The sequence below is a fragment of the Chiloscyllium plagiosum genome, chromosome 6, assembly GCF_004010195.1.
Source record: "Chiloscyllium plagiosum isolate BGI_BamShark_2017 chromosome 6, ASM401019v2, whole genome shotgun sequence".
Classification (NCBI taxonomy): Eukaryota; Metazoa; Chordata; class Chondrichthyes; order Orectolobiformes; family Hemiscylliidae; genus Chiloscyllium; species Chiloscyllium plagiosum.
In genome coordinates, this window is record NC_057715.1 from 112,446,835 (window position 1) to 112,464,114 (window position 17,280).

General features: G+C 44.8%; 1 protein-coding gene across 3 annotated transcripts in view; it reads left to right on the forward strand.

Annotated features, from left to right (window-relative positions):
• gdpd4a (glycerophosphodiester phosphodiesterase domain containing 4a) overlaps nt 1–17,280 on the forward strand; it is a 95,194-nt gene that overhangs the window by 35,465 nt on the left and 42,449 nt on the right. For all 3 annotated transcript variants that reach the window (XM_043692434.1, XM_043692433.1, XM_043692435.1), the window contains 4 exons: nt 1,304–1,391; nt 4,823–4,882; nt 9,869–9,967; nt 11,062–11,155. In XM_043692434.1, coding sequence (XP_043548369.1) covers nt 1,304–1,391; nt 4,823–4,882; nt 9,869–9,967; nt 11,062–11,155 — 341 coding nt within the window. The remainder of the gene's footprint in view (nt 1–1,303; nt 1,392–4,822; nt 4,883–9,868; nt 9,968–11,061; nt 11,156–17,280) is intronic.

Consider the following 17,280-nt stretch of genomic DNA (forward strand, 5'->3'; position numbering starts at 1 on the left):
GGGATTGAGTATAGTAGCAAAGAGGTTCTTCTGCAGCTGTACAGAGCCCTGGTGAGACTGCACCTGGAATATTGTGTGCAGTTCTGGTCTCCAAATTTGAGGAAAGACATTCTGGCTATTGAGGGAGTGCAGCGTAGGTTCATGAGGTCAATTTCCGGAGTGGCGGGACTATCTTACGTTGAAAGTTTGGAGTGACTGGGCTTGTATACCCTTGAGTTTAGAAGATTGAGAGGGGATCTGATTGAGACGTATAAGATTATTAAAGGATTGGACACTCTGGAGGCAGGAAGCATGTTTCCGCTGAGGACACAGTTTAAAAATAAGGGGTAGGCCATTTAGAACAGAGTTGAGGAGAAACTTCTTCACCCAGAGAGTGGTGGCTGTGTGGAATGCTCTGCCCCAGAGGGCAGTGGAGGCCAATTCTCTGGATACTTTCAAGAAAGAGTTGGATAGAGCTCTTAAGGATAGTGGAATCAAGGGTTATGGGGATAAGGCAGGAACAGGATACTGATTGAGGATGATCAGCCATGATCATAATGAATGGTGGTGCTGGCTCGAAGGGCAGAATGGCCTACTCCTGTACCTATTGTCTACTATCTATTGACAGAAAAGTAGGTGGAAAGGCAAGTTGCGAGAAGGTTACAAACAGTTTATGGAGAAATATCATTAGGTTAAATAAGTGGGCAAAAAGTTGGCAAGTAAAGTATAATGTGGGAAAACGCAAAGTTGGAATTTGGAAGAGAGAACAAAAGAACAGTGTTGTGTAACTGGAGAAAAACTGCAGAAAACTGCAACATAAAGGGACTTAGAATCATGGAGACGTACAGCCTGAAAACAGACCCTTCAGTCTAACTCGTCCTTGCCGTCCAGCTATCCTAAACTGATCTAGTCCCAGTTGCCAGAGGAAGTGGTGGACGCTGGCACAATTACAGCATTTAAAAAGCATTTGGATGGGTATATGAGTAGGAAGAATTTAGAGGGATATGGGCCAAGTGCTGGCATATGGGACAAGATTAATTTAGGATATCTTTCTGTTTCCATGCTGTTATGAATCGATGCTGACTAAGGCTCACTGGACCAAACGGCCCCATTCTGTGTTGTATGATTGACAGTAAGTGTTTTGCAGCAGTAAATCAAGTGTAAAACTCTGTGTCATGGGCACAGGCAATAAAATGATATTGAGATCTCAGTCAGCTCAGCCAGGATCATGCTCATAGTGAAGCAGAGTCACTGGGCTGAGGGTCTCTATCTGCTCCTGCTCCTTGCGTTTTGACTAACTTATTTGTTTTATTCCCTTCCCTAGGAATTTTTATAGCGGCAAGTGGATTCCCTGGTCTGTAGTCGTCCTTGGGGTGACAGCAACATTTTTTACATACATCGCTATTTTACTGGTAAGTGAACTATGCCGCACAGCCTGATGAGTACTCCTCCCTTAACGACTGTAAACTACACAGCAAGAGTTCAGGACTATTGGAGAGAAGGTTCAGCTGAGCTAATTCATGAAGTGAGAGAGTCAAATGGGAGAAACAGAGATGGAGGAAACAAACAAATTTCTGCCAAACCTTCATAGATCACCAGCTGGGCCCCACTGAAGTCCAATTCTGGTTCCATCTATTAGGAAGAATTTCAAAGCCTTGGAATGGCTTCAGAGGGAATTTAACAGAATGGAACATGGGGTAACTCATGTACAGAAGGTGTGCAAGCTCCTCAGAGCAGGAATGTTAAAATGGGGGATTTAATTCAAAATCATGAAGGGTCCTGTTAGAGTAAATCAAGAAAAGCTGTTTCCACTGTCAGAGGGTCAGGAACCAAAGGACAGATTTAATTATGAAATAACTAGGGGGAGATGAGATTTATACTTTTTTATTCATGCATGGGATGTGGGTGTCACCGCCTGGGCAAGCATTTATTGCCTGTTCCTTGTTACCTTTGAGAAGGTGGGATTAAGCTGCTTTCTTGAATCATCACAGTCTGTGTGCTGTAGCTAGGTCCACAATGCTATTAGGGACAGAATTTCAGAATTTTGACCCAGTGATTGTGAAGGAACGGCAATATATTTCCCAGTCAGGATGGTGAGTGGTTTGGAGGGGAACTTGCAGCTGGGTGGTGTTCCCATGTATCTGCTGGCCTTGCCCTTCGAGGTGGAAGTGGTCATGGGTATGGAAGATGCTGTCTGAGGATCCCTGGTGAATTTCTGTAGTACAGCTTGTAGATAATACACACTGTGTGAGGCATCGTGTTTCAACAAATAATGAAATGTGGATGGAATGGGTGAGGTTATATTGCAGGAGAGAGCAAAGGTGCAAAACTATAGGACAGAAGGTGAAACAAAAGATATGTAGTGATTAATGCATTTATATTGTATGTCACAACATCTCATCGGTGTTTACAGCCAAGTAAGTATATGTTATAAATGTATGTGTTTGCAGCATGTGGATATTATTGACTGGGCCAGTGTTTAATCCATGATCAGTTCTGAAGAAGGTCACCGGAGCTGAAACGTTAACTCTGTTTTCTCTCCACAGACGCTGCCTGACCTGCTGAGTTTTTCCAGCAATTTCTGATTTTGTTTCTGTTTGCCAGCATCCTGGGTAAGGTGGGGGAGAGCTGCTTTTTCTGAACTGCTGCAGTCCATGTTGTGAAAGTGCTCTCCAGGATTATTTCCAACAAGAGCAGAGAAATTATCCCTTGGTGTCGCGGCAAAAATATCCACCTGATCTTGTTTATCCGGTTATTACTGGGAAAAAACAATGATAACCAAGAGGGCCAGGCTCTGGGAACTTGGGGTCAAATCGCACCATGGTAGAATTTAAATAAGACGAATGAGTCTGATGTGTGAAGCTAGTCTCAGTAATAGTGAGATTGACCAGTGTTATGGACCAAGCCAAACCCTATCAAAATATTAAATAAAAACTGAAAGAGCAGATTTTTATTTGGCAGAAGATAGAGGAGGCAGTTCCCAGAAAGGGTCACCAGAGCTGACATGTTAACTCTGATTTCTCTTCATAGATGCTGCCAGACCTGCTGAGCTTTTCCAGTAACTTCTGTTTTTGCCCCTTCAAAATATGTTCAGAAGATAGTCTAGACCCTAATTTTTTCTTATCTTAAAGGTAAGTGTAAGGCATAGCATTCCAAATGCATTTTGATTGGTTAAATTACCAGATTTGAAGCAAAACACAATTTAATCATGCTCTAGTTAAAACACAATAGAAAAAGAAAGAATTTGGACTAACAACGCAATTGGAAAACTGAACAGAATCAAAGGTTATGTAACTACTAAACAGTAACTGTTCCAATATAATAGCATCCCAAAACCACACCCTTGGCAAAGGCAAAGGCAAAGGCAATAAAATAGATTGTCTTACATGTAAATCTACCAGCCCAGGACAAAAAACATCAAGAGAAAACTCTGAGGGAGTGTCGCAGGGAGAGATGTACTGCAGCTTCTAAACCCTGCTGAACCCAGCAACAACTTCTGAAAGCTAAGGCTGAATTCTGTGGGAGCTTGACCCCACCCAGCCAGGCTGCTTCTATTGTTTCAGCTTTAAAAAAGAAAACCCCAAATCCCAAGAGTTATGGACCTTCAATAGCTAGCTTGGTACCTCTGCTTAAAACTTCTTTTCAAAAGGAAAACCAGGACAAAATACACCTCTTAAAGCCACAGCACAATCACAGCAATTATCATAAAATCCTTCCTTGTTCAATCATGGGAATCTGCCATCCTTACCTGGTCTGTCTGACATGTGTCTCCTAATTGAACTGCCCTTGCAGGTCATACAGTCAAGGGCAATTCAGGATGGGCATCAACTGTTGGCTTCACCAGTGACCACCACATCCCATGAAAGTAATTCGGAAAAATCACATTGTTGCATCTTGCTGTGCTGTGCAGAAGGATTTTGCCAGGTTTGGAGGGTTTGAGCTACAGGGAGAGGCTGAATAGGCTGGGACTGTTTTCCTTGGAGCATCAGAGGCTGAGGGGGTGACCTTATAGGGGTTTATAAAATCATGACGGTTATAGATAGGATAAATGGACCAGGTATTTTCTCTGGGGTGGGGGAGTCCAGAAAAAGAGGGCACAGGCTTTAGGTGAGAGGGAATAGATTTAACAGGGATCTGAGGGGCAACTTTTTAACACAGAGGGTGGTGCGTGTATGGAATAAGCTGCCAGAAGAAATGATGGAGGCTGGTACAATTACAACATTTAAAAGGCACCTGGATAGGTACATGAAAAGGAAGGATTTAGAAGGATATGGGCCAAATGGGACAAGATTAATGTAGGATGTCTGGTTGGCGTGGACGAGTTGAACTGAAGAGTCTGTTTCCATGCTGTGTGATTCTGTGACTACAACATTTGGATAGGTACATGAATAGGAAAGATTTAGACGTACTTGGGCCAAACACAGCCAAATGGAACTGGATTAGTTATGGAAACTTGGTCTGCATAGATGGGTTGGACCGAAAGGTTTGTGGTGCTGTACTGTACATCTCTGCGATTGTATGGTGAATTTCTGGGTTTCCTGCCTCATAACGTGGGACTACTCCTCAACCACAAATACTTCCTGGGCAGTGAGATGCTGTAGGAGGTTGTGAAAGGGGCTAGCTCAGTTCTTTCTTATGTCTGCGCCTGAGGCGGGAATTGAACCCGGGTCTCAGGCGCTGTGAGGCAGCAGTGCTAACCACTGTGCCACCGTGCTGCCCACTGCTGTAGGAGGTTGTGAAAGGGGCTAGCTCAGTTCTTTCTTATGTCTGCTTTCAGTGTAAACTGTTTCAGTGGCATTGACATTGGTTGGAAAGCGTGATGTTCTCACTCTGTGCTTTGCAGGTTCTGGCGATCTGTCTACTCAGCGAGGGCCAGCGGCTGCATCTATTCTGGGGCCACAAGGTACACAGCTAGTCCGCCTGTGGGATCTCTGAGGGAGAAGGGGACGGAGTGACATGGTGAGGGTGGGTGGGCGTTGCGTCCAAATGGGGGTGAGCTGAATTCACTTCCACTCCAACAACGGCTGCAACTTGCATTGGTATAGCACCTCTAACCTCTAACCTCATAAGCTCCCCACCCAAGTGAAAATCGGGAAAATCGGTGGAATGTAGAGTCCCTTGAAGGACCGACGGCGATTCCAGACGATCAGGAACTGAAACCACTTTAGAAGGCAAATTAGAACTTTAGAACTCAAGAAGGCAAATTTTAAAATGGAGGCTTTATTTAACTTTCGATTTTCAAAGCATAATTACTTCATGTAGTCGTTGAAATTCTTTGCATCTTTTGCAGGGATAGTAAATGCCAACAGATTCGTCTGGCCAAATGAATGAATTTAATGAACAAACAGACTTTTAATGAGTAACAAGTTAAAGGTTATCGAGAGTAAGCAGGAAGGTGGAGTTGAGGCCGAGATGAGATCAGCCATGATGGTATCAAATGGCGGAGCAGGCTCGAGGGGCTGAATGGCCTCCTCCTGCTCCTAGTTCTTGTATTCCTCTATAAACGGCCTGTGCTGTAAATTCTCTGCAGTGATAGGGTGGCCTTCCGCTGTTCTCAAATCAGCGCCAGTCAATACCTTTGCCAAACACAAACAATTTCTTTCTTGAGTTCTATCCTTGCTGTCTGGCCGCTCACTTTAGGAATTGTGAGTATGCAGTGCAGAGAGAATGCATAGATGGAGACCGAGTTGAGAGGTTTCAGGTATGTGGAGCAAGAGGAGAAGGTTGGGCTGTCCTTCTTAGAGCAGAGAATCTAAAAGAATGGCCGGCAATGCCCTCATCCCGCGAATGAATACGGAAAAGATTTCATTTACGGGGTTGAAAAGGTGCCTCACAGTGTGTATTATCAACAAGATGCACTGCAGAGGTTCACCACGGTCCTCAGCTTCCAAATCCATCTTCAGGGGAAAGCGATGACTCAGTGGTATTATTGCTAGGCTATGCATTCAGTGGCCCCTCCTCCCCCCCAGTAATGATCCGGGGGCCCAAGTTCGAATCCCCCCAGAGCCGATGGTGGAATTTGAATTCAATTTTTAAAAGTCTGGAATGAAGAGAAAGTAAAAAAATGGCCCAATTCAATACAATATGGTTTCTTCTGATAGGGAAAGTGGTCTGACTGGAAAGTGGGTCATTAACCAGATGGGAAATGATTGGCAACAGGACGAGAGGGAGATGAAGTAATCGATTTTCATACAGAATGCACAATCTGAAGGGGTGTTTCAATGGGTACCTCTATAAACCAGTTGGTCATGTATTTGATTGGCCTATGGTATTATCACTAAGCTATGCATCCAGAGACTCAGATAATGGTCTGGGGACCTGGGCTTGAATTCCGTCACGACACATGGTGGAATTCAATGAAAATCTGGAGTTAAGAGTCGAAGGGTGACCATGAAAACATTGTCGATTGTTATAACAACCCACCTGGTTCACTAATGTCCTTTCGGGAAGGAAACTGCCATCCTTACCTGGTGTGGCTTACATGTGACTCCAGACCCACAGCAATGTGGTTGATTCTTTTTTTTATATAGATATTTTTATTGAAAATTTAACATGTTTTTACAAGTTTACAAAAGAAAACTAAAAAAAAAACAAGTATAAGCATTGATATACAGTTAGATCTTAAATAAATGATAACCAAAACTCAACTAACTTACAACTAACCAGAGTGTATCATTAAAATTCTTACATTATTCAAGAGGAAGAAAGAAAACCCAACGGATAACACATAAATTGAGCAGTGATATACATGCTCGGAATGTGTTAACATCAGATCACAACAGAACCCGTATTTATCCAAAACATCCCGAGATAGAGCATATAAAATTCACAAAAATAAAAGCTCTTTAGTACATTCAGATCAATATAATAAAAAAAACTATTTCTAAATAGTAAAAAAAAGTATAAAATGCATTTAAACGGAGATCTTCCCCCTTATTCTCAGGGGGCATCACTTCCTTTCCAAAAAAACCCATCATAACCTCTGCCAACCAGTGCCCCACCCTTGGCCCAGGCACCCCACGATAGGGTAAAGAAAATTCAAGTATACTACTGAACTAGAACTAACAGTGAGTACCCTATTCCCCCACCCCCACCCACACCAACACCTGGATATATTTGGAAATGTTAATACCATATATGTACATATATGACTATAAAATTACAGCCTCAGCAAATAATAATTAAATATATTAATACAAAATAACAGGGGAAAACAACCCCGCTCCCAAGGACAAAATAAAATAAAATAAGGTAGTCACCTTCCCCCCATCTACATTAACTAGACCCCCTGGCCTATATATATTAGATTTAGATTAGATTACATTACAGTGTGGAAACAGGCCCTTCGGCCCAACAAGTCCACACCGACCCGCCGAAGCGAAACCCACCCATACCCCTACATTTACCCCTTACCTAACACTACGGGCAATTTAGCATGGCCAATTCACCTGACCCTGCACATCTTTTTTGGACTGTGGGAGGAAACCGGAGCACCCGGAGGAAACCCACGCAGACACGGGGAGAACGTGCAAACTCCACACAGTCAGTCGCCTGAGGCGGGAATTGAACCCGGGTCTCAGACGCTGTGAGGCAGCAGTGCTAACCACTGTGCCACCATGCCGCCCACAATATATATTAAAAAAAGGGGGGGAAAGAAAATCGCTAAGTAAAGGATGAATTAATAAACCCTTCTTCCCACTCCCCGGAGATAATATTAAACAGTAAGGTAATGAAAGGAAAAAAAAGAGGGGGTAAACCGGGGTGGGGGTAGGGCAAATCAACATCAATTAACTCTTATAGTTTGTCTAAGAGAGTCCGAAAGTTCCTTGGCCTTCTCCGGTGATCCGAAGTTATACACGGACCCTTCATGGCTGAAGTGTAGTATAGCTGGGTAGCGCAAGGAGTATTGAATATTTAAATCCCTTAAACGCTTCTTCGCTTCATCAAACGCTTTCCTCTTTCGAACCAAAGCTGGGGAAAAGTCCTGAAATAACATAATCTTGGATCCTTTATAAGTCATGGCTTGGGGGTCTTTCCCAAGATTTCTGGAGGCTTCCAAAAGCATCTGCCTCTCCCTATAGCTCTACAGCCGGAACAGGACCGGGCGGGGGCGCAGGTTCGAGCCGGGCCCGCGTATTGCGACCCGGTAGGCCCATTCTACCCTCACCTGGCCTGATCCAGCCTCCAGATTCAATAACTGCGGAAGCCACTGTTCAAGGAACCTTGTAAGCTGGCCTTCTTCTTCCCGTTCGGGAAGGCCCAGCAAACGAATATTTTTTCGACGACCTCGAGAATCAATGTGATTCTCTAAGGTCCGGACTTGCTGCTCGAGAGTCCGGACCCGATCCATGGCCGATTCTGCAATGGCCTCGGAGGTCGCGGCCTTTAGCTCCGCCCCTCCAACTCGGCATTCAATTTCTTCGATGTCTCGGCCGTGCTTTTGTAGTGCGGCCAAGAATGAATTCCATCGACTTCGGGACTATGAAAGCATCGATCTTTGCGTCGAGTTTGGAGGTTATTTCCGTGAGGCTCGCCACCGTAGGTAAGTCCCCCAGGGTGGCTGCGGACGCTGCTGCTGCAGCTGGAGAGGGTGGGGGAGGGCTCCTGCCTGCTGAGAACTGCGGGCTCCTTTCCCCCTAGTCATTTTTACAGGAGACTGAACTGCTTAAATGTAGTACTAAACCACTAATTACATTAAGTAAAAACTATTTTTAATTGATTTGGTGAGTGTGGTGGAGGAGGGCGGCCCACTTTGCCCAGGTCTTTGGAGGAGCACTATAGACTCAGACTTGCTGAGTCGCCGCCATCTTGGATCTCCGTGGTTGATTCTTAACTGCCCTCTGGGCAATTAAGGATTGGCAATAAATGCTGGCCCAGCCAGCAACACCCACATCCAGTGAATGATTAAAAAAAAAATCATTTGCAGGGTTAAAAGGCTGAAGTGTGGGACGAAAATGGACAACTTTCTTTAAGTGTCAGTACAGGCCTGATGGGCTGAAGGGCCTTTTTAAAAGTTCTTTCATGGGATGTGGATGGGTATGACTGTTCTGAAGAGGACAGCATGGTGGTTCAGCAGTTAGCACTGCTGCATCACAGCAACAGGGACCCGGGTTTGATCCCAGCCTTGGGCGACTGTCTGTGTGGAGTTTGTACATTTTCCCTGTGTTTGCTTGGATTTTTTCCAGATCCTCCAGTTTCCTCCCACAATCTAAAGATGTGCAGGTTAGGTGGATTGGCCATGCTAAATTATCCATAGTGTTCAGGGATGTGTAGGTTAGGTGCATTAGTTGGGGGAGATGTAGAATAATAGGGTAGGGGATTGGGTCTGGGTGGGATACTCTTCGGAGGGACAGTGTGGACTTGTTGGGCAAAATGGCCTGTTTCCGCACTGTAGGGACTCTATGATAACTCTATGAAGGAATCAAACTGGACTGGAAACATTAACTCTGTTTCTCTCTCCACAGATGCTGCCTGACCTGCTGAGCTTCTCCAGCATTCTCTGTGTCTGTTTCAGATTCCCAGCATCTGCATTGTTTTGCTTTCATTTGATATGTTACAGCACATATTCGGAGCATCTGGGGACTTGAACTCAGACCTTCTGGCCCAGAGGTAGGGATACTACCACTGTGCCGCAAGATCCTTTGAACTTAAATTCCAACCCCACAATATGGTGGGATTTGAACTCATGTCCTCTGAACATTAGACAGGGCATCAGGAGTACAAGTCCCATGTCATTAGCACTTTGTACGCTTACCCCCGCTTCCTGTTCATTGAGGGTTTCTGATGCTGTGAAAAGGTTATTTCTGCTGAAGTGCAATGTCATGAGTTTTAAGCCTCGCTCATTAGCTTTCTCACTCTCGTTCTTTCTCTCATTTCCTCTCCTTCTCAGATTGGGATTGTTCTAGTATTAGCTGTGTGTGCCGTTGCCATTGGTTTCTTGTACCATCAGTGGCGTGAGGAATGGAATACATTCACCCTCTCCTTTCAGGTATGTGACTGAAGCAAAGCGTCTGCTTTTGGCTCTATGTTAACCATTCCCGCATCATTTCCTTCCTGCTGCTCATATTCCAGCAAATTCCAATTCGTGGGTCTGTAAGTTAACGTTGAGTTCATGATGCAGTCTACATTTAATGCTCTTAATCCTCAATCTTCAAAATCGTGGGGGTCACTATTGGGCAGAAACTGAACTGGACTAACTCGATAAATACGGTGTCTACAAGAGCAGGTCAGAGGCGAGGTATACTGCGAAACTAACTCCTGGCATTCTCTCAGTACTGACCCTCGGACAGTGCGGCAGTCCTTCAGTACTGACCCTCTCACAGTGCAGCACTCCCTCAGTACTGACCCTCTGACAGCGCAGCACTCCCTCAGTACTGACCCTCTGACAGTGCAGCACTCCCTCAGTACTCATCCTCCGACAGTGTGGCACTCCCTCAGTACTGACCCTCTGACAGTGCGGCACTCCCTCATACTGACCCTCTGACAGTGTGGCATCCTTCTGTACTGACCCTCAGATAGTGCGGCATTCCTCCTGCACTAACCCTCTGATAGTGCGGTTCTCCCTCAGTACTGACCCTCCGATAGTGCGGCACTCCCTCAGTACTGACCCTCTGACAGTGCGACACTCCCTCAGTATTGCAGTGGAGATTTTTCCTTGATTTTGTGCTTATATCTCTGAAATGTGTTTTGTGGAGCCATAAACCTTTGGGCCATAGTTGACGGTGCTAATCACTAAGGCCCAAGTGAAGAATAAAAACTCCTTTTGGCAACAGCATCACAGATTCCACTTCACCGTGACGTTGGGAAAATGATGCCTACTAATGTTTTGAGTGTTGCCAATTTGTACTGCCTGGATGGGATGCTCTTCAGAGGGTTGGTGTAGACCTGATGGGCCGAATGGCCTCTTTCCATTCCATAGGGATTCTATGATTCGATGGTACTGCTCCCTGTGAAGGCAGGTGGGATTTGATAGATAATGGGAGATGAGGGGAAATCACTAATTTAAGAGACGCTGTTTGAAATGTTGATGGATATTGTGTCCCATTGCTTTCAATGTCTGTGTTTGCTTGAACAATCCTCCAGGTCACCGCTCCGTATCTGCACGTTGGAGCTGTAGCAGTGATGACTGTGCTTTCCTGGCCAGTGGCTCAACACTTTGCCAGGATGAACAGAAAAGGTGAGAACCCTAATATGGCCGTTTTATCTTGGTTGAAGTTTTGTTTTGTAAACTTAGTCTCGGAATGGGGTAGTGTATTGAAATTGCATCGCGGGTTCTGTCCACTTGTGGCTACTGTACGCATACACACATGTATCAGCAGAGGGAGTCTGCTGGGATATGGTATCCAGGTTTGACGACTTGTTCAGTTTCATTCTAAATGTCTCTGGCTGAATATGTAGCTGTTTCTGTCCCTCACGGATGTGGCTGCTTATTTCTTGTCTCTGTGAAGGTGGTGGGGATTCTTGTTAAACCATTGTGGACTCCTGTCACTGAGTGGCAACTTTAGCCAGTGGTCAATCATGCTGCTGTAAGGACATAACTTATCAGACATTCGATAGACTTCAATAGTTGGTGATTGTGTTGAGCCCAGTGATGATGTTTGAGAACATCAGGGTGTTGGGTAACATTGGAAACTTTGGAATTCTCTATTCTAGAGATGAGAAGTTATTGGGTTTATTAACTTTTGGACAGTAATTGGCCTTTGAAGGTTATGGGATTGTGGAGGAAAACAGAATTGATAAAGAAATCTATCCTTCATTCCTCAGACCTTTGAGGAGTTGGGATGTCATGTTGAGGTTATACAGGATGTTGGTGAGGTACTTTATCCTGTTCGGGTCATCCTATTATAGGAAGGATATTATTAAACTGGAGAGGGTTCAAAAATGATTTACCAGGATGTTGCCAGGATTGGAAGGTTTGAGATATAAGGAGAGGCTGGATAGGCTGTGACTTTTTTTTCTGGAGTGTAGGAGGTTGAGGAGTGTCCTTGCAAAGGTTTATAAAATCATGAGGGGCCTGGATAAAGTGAGTAGCCAAAATCTTTTCCCGGGGGTGGGGGATTCCAAAACTAATGAGCATATTTTTTAAGGTGAGAGGAAAAAGATTTAAAAATGACAGGAGGGGCAACCTTTTGACACAGAGGAACGAACTGCCAGAGGAAGTGGTGGATGCAGATACAGTTACAATGAGATTTAAAGACATTTGGATAAGTTCATAAATAGGAAAGGTTTGGAGGGATATGGGCCAAGCACAGGCAAATGAGAACAATTTAATTTGGGAACGGGGTCAGCATGGTCCAGTTGGACCGAAGGGTCTGTTTCCAAGCTTTATGACTCTATGACTCTATAAGTCCAGCCATAATCTTATTGAATGGTGGAGCAGATTTGAGGGGCCGAATGGCCTACGGTTGCTATGGCTTCTTGTGATATTATTAAAGTTTCCATAGAATAAGGGGCCACAGGTTGCCAGTCTCATCCTGCCAAAAGGAGGTCAAGTGTGTGGAACACTGGTCATTTAGTTATAGAGAGACTCAGAGATGGGAAGTCTCATGTCGGAGAGTTGTTGACCAATCAGAGGCCAGCGCTGTATCATTGAGGTGTGTTTGAGGATATTGCCTGGCAGATCCAGGCGAGGGGAACTGGTTTCCAGATGGGGCATGGGGGTGTTGTCTAGGGTGTGGGATGGAGGGATATGTCATGCCTTATTCTTCTTATAAACCACTTGGACAGAGTTCTGGGAGTGCAAGATAGATCGTGCAACTAAGCCGCCTCCACCTTTGGTACCCTCCTCGTTCATATTCCAGGGTTACCAAAGGAATCCGGTCCTGTACCAGAATGAAAGTTCCAACTTCTGGAGGGTGTGGGGGAGGGGAGGGGGGGGGGGGGGGGGGGGGGGGGGTATTTTTGTCAGGCCAGATTCCAGGAGTCAGGAAATATTCCAGCTTTGTCATGCTGAACTGGGATGGTGGACAATTGAAACTAAATCTGCCATGGTGGGGTTTGAACCCATGTCCCGAGAACGTTAAACTGGGCCTCTGGGAATTGTCAATCCACTGGCTTTACCACGATCACCCCCTACATTCTAGTAAATCTCCTCAGCACTCTGTCCATAACCAAACCCATCGACTGATGCTAACTCACCAGGTACTGGATTTCTTACATTGAATTTGTTGAATCAGATTGTTTCCTGGGATGACAGGACTGACATATGAAGAGAGTTGAGAGTGTGGTGCTGGAAAAGCACAGCAGGTCAGTCAGCATTGGAGGAGCAGGAGAATTGACGTTTCGGGCAAAGGCCCTTCATCAGGAATGAGTCTGACATATGCAAAGAGAATGTATCAGTTAGGACAATATTCACTGAAGTTGAAAAGTATGGTGAGGGGGTGGGGGGTGAGGGGTGTCATAGAAACCTAATAAATTCTAACAGGGCTACACACAGTAAATGCAAAAAGGGTGTTCCCAATGACCAAAGAGCCCAGATCCAGAGGGTCATAGTCTAAGGATATAGGATAGGCCATATAGTTGTGGAACAAATACAATAGAAATCACTGGAGAAACTCAGCAGGTCTGGCAGTATGTGTGGAGAGAGAAACAGAGTTAACGTTTTGAGACCAGTGTGCCTTTTTTTTTGGAACTGAAGTCTTGTGGAGCCCAGTGCTCATGTCACCTGATTACGAATCCAAATGTTGGGATTGGACAGGACTCGATAGTTTATTTTTCGTGAATGGTAATCGAGAGATAAATCACGAGATGAGGGGAAATGTCTTCACCCAGAGAGTGGGGAGGCTGTGGAATTCTCTACCACAGAAAGCGGCTGAGGACAAAACAAGAAGGAGTTGGATGTAGGCACAAATTACTGCAAATGTTGGAATCTGCACTGAAAACAAAAAGTGCTGGAGATCACAGCGGGTTGGGCAGCATCTGTGGAGAGACAGCAAGCTAACATTTCGAATATAGATGACTCTTCATCAGAGCTGAAGTCTGAGTTAGATATAATTCTTAGGGCTAAAAGGATCAAAGGGCATGTGGAGAAAGCAGGAACAGGGGACTGAGTTGGATGATCAGCCGTGATCGTATTGAATGGTGGAGCAGGCTCGAAGGGCCGAATGGCCTACTCCTGCTCCTATTCTCTCTGTTTCAATGAATTTATGCTTCACATCAGTACAGATGCTCTCTGGGTTGTTAGTTCAGTGTGGGGATTAATGACTACATCAGTGAACCTTGCTTTAACATTTCCTTTATTTCTTTTACCATTCAGCTGTGTGACTAATACACTCTATATTGTGATAATTTAAAATTACTGAGTGAAAGCCTAACTGGGCCCGTTTATAGATCAATGCCAAGAGCAGATGGATTGAATTTAAAGGTCAGGTTGATGACAGGCTTTTAAAAGTCTATTTATTTATTAATTTTTAAAGCTCTTCTTGCTTTAATTTCTCCCTGAGGTAATGCACAATGACACACACTGAGCCTCCAGATTTTGACTGTTCCATTCTTGGTAGCAGAGTGTTCTGTATGTTCTTAAGCCTTCCTGTCGAGTGCAGGTTGATGACAAAGTCACATTTTCTAGCACAGAAACAGAAATTGCTGGAGAAACCCAGCAGGTCTGGCAGGGTCTGTGGAGAGAGAAATGGAGTTACATAATTCTTCTTTGGAACTGAAGACCTTTGGAAGCCCTACCCTTGTCATGGTCATAGAGTCATAGAGGTCATAGCATGGGAACAGGTCCTTTGGCCCTACATGTCCATACTGCCCAGTTTTTATAATTTAAACTAGTCCCATTTGGTCCATAACCACCATCCCAATCCTATCCATGTACCTGTTGAAATGTTTCTTAACTGACAAAATTGTACTCGCTTCCATCACTACCTCTGGAAGCCTGTTCTACAGACACCACCTTCTGTGTGAAAGAATTGCCCCTCTGGACCCTTTAGTATCTCTCCCCTCTCACCTAAATCGATGTCATCTGGTTTTAGACTCCCCTACCCTGGGGAAAAGCTGTTGGCCACCTATCTTATCTATGCCTCTCATGGTTTTATATCCCTCAATAAGGTCACCCCTCAGTCTCTGACACTACAGGGAAAGAAGTCCCAGCCTATCCAACCTCTCCCTATCACTCAACCTTTCCAGTCCAGGTAGCATCCTTGTAAATCTTGATGAGGAGTAACTTCTTCACCCAGAGAGTGGTGGCTGTGTGGAATGCTCTGCTCCAGAGGGCAGTGGAGGCCCAGTCTCTGGATTCATTTAAGAAAGAGTTGGATAGAGCTCTCAAGGATAGTGGAATCAGGGGTTATGGAGATAAGGCAGGAACAGGATACTGATTAAGGACAATCAGCCATGATCATATTGAATGGTGTTGTAGGCTCGTAGGGCAGAATGGCCTACTCCTGCATCTATTGTCTATTGTCTATTGCTTGTACTCTTTCTAGTTTAATAATATTCTTTCTATGGTAGGGCAACCAGAACTGTACGCAATACTCCAAGTGTGGCTTCACCAATGTCTTGTACAGCTGCAACAAGATGTCCCAACTCCAATACTCAATGTCCTGACCCATGAAAGCTAGCATGCTGAAAACCTTCTTCACTGCCCAGTCCACTGTGACTCCACTTTCCAGGAGCTATGAACCTCTATCCCTAGAACTCTTTGTTCTATAACACTCCCAGGGCTCTACCATTGACTGTGTAAGTCCTGCCCTGCTTTGACCCACCAAAATGCAACACCTTGCATTTATCTAAATTAAGCTCTTGTGTCAACTTATTATAAATCAAAATGCTGGACGAAAAACAGGACTAGATATTTGATTTGTCATCAATGGTAATCAGGGGACAAATGACAATCAGGACCCTGGGAGAACACCCCTTGCTCTGCTATCAGAATAGTTCCATGGGGCTTTTTATGTGCGCTGTCTTGTGTATGTTGGTTTTTGTGGGTGATACCACGGATTGATTCATGGTCGCTATTCCTTCTTGCTGGAATCAGTCGACATTACTGATGCCAAGTGAGGAACAATGTCCAGAAGGTAGTCTTGTTTTTTTTTAATAATGGAATATGTTTATTACAGGCTATTTAATTGTTAGGGGCTTGGTTAGCACAGTTGGCTGGGGGAGCATGGGTTCAATTCTTGCACTAGCTGAGGTTACCATGAAGGTTCCACCTTCCCAATCTCGCCCCTTGTCTGAGGCGTGCTGGCCCTCAGGTTAAACCACCATTAAGCATCTCTCTGTAATCAGACAGCAGCCCTATGGTCTGGTAAGCCAATGATGACTTAATCACTAGTTATGTCACATTGCATCTTTTGTGAGGCATCAGGCTGAACCCAAGAGGAATTTCTTTGACAGCAATGGTCTAGTGGTATTAGGTTCAAATCCTGCCATGGCAGATGGTGGAATTTGAATTCAGTTCTGGAATTAAGAGTCTAATGATGATTATGAAGATATTATCAATTGTCAGGTAAACCCATCTGGTCCTTTACCTAGTCTGGCCTTCATGTGACTCCAGACCTACAACAATATATATAGCACAGTGGCTCAATGGTTCGTACTGCTGCCTCACAGCCTCGGGGACCTGAGTTCAATTCCAGCCTTCAAATCCAACCCAATTCCGTTCGCCCAGTGTCTGCATGAGTTTCCTCCCACAATCCAAATATGTGCAAGTTAGGTGGGTTGGCCATGAGAAATGTGGGGATGGGATGGGGGTGTGGGATGCTGTTCAGAGGGTCGGTGGAGACTTGATGGGCTGAATGGCCCATTTCTGCTCTGTAGGGTAGCAGTGAATGTGGTTGACGAATATCTGTCCTCTGGGCAAGCAGGGATGGGCAATAAATACTGGTCTAGTTGTGATACCTACATCCTGTGAATGACAAACAACTACAGAGAAGGAGGAGAGTGGAGTCGAAAACAGATTGAGGAGGATCTAAGTGAAATTAAGATCCTGATTGAGTTTACTGTGCTTTGATGGTGATTAAAAGTGGTGGTGTCTCTTGTGTTACTACATCTTAGTCCTTTATCAACAGCATCATTGAGCAAACTGCACTTTGTGGATTTAGAGTGTGTGATTAAAACAGAAATATACTGCTTCCCTGTGCCAGTGAGCTGCTCACCTCAAACAAGTGTAACCTCTGGTGATTTTTTTACCTTCTGTTCGTTGTCAAGAATCAGTTCCCCAGGAACTGACATAAAACTCTGAACCTGACAGCTGTACTGTATCTGAGAGAGACTTTACGCTGTTCTCACTTTCTCCCCCGACATCCCCCATTCTCTTTGTCACTCTTTCTCTCTCTCTGCCTGTCTCCCCCTCCCTCTCTC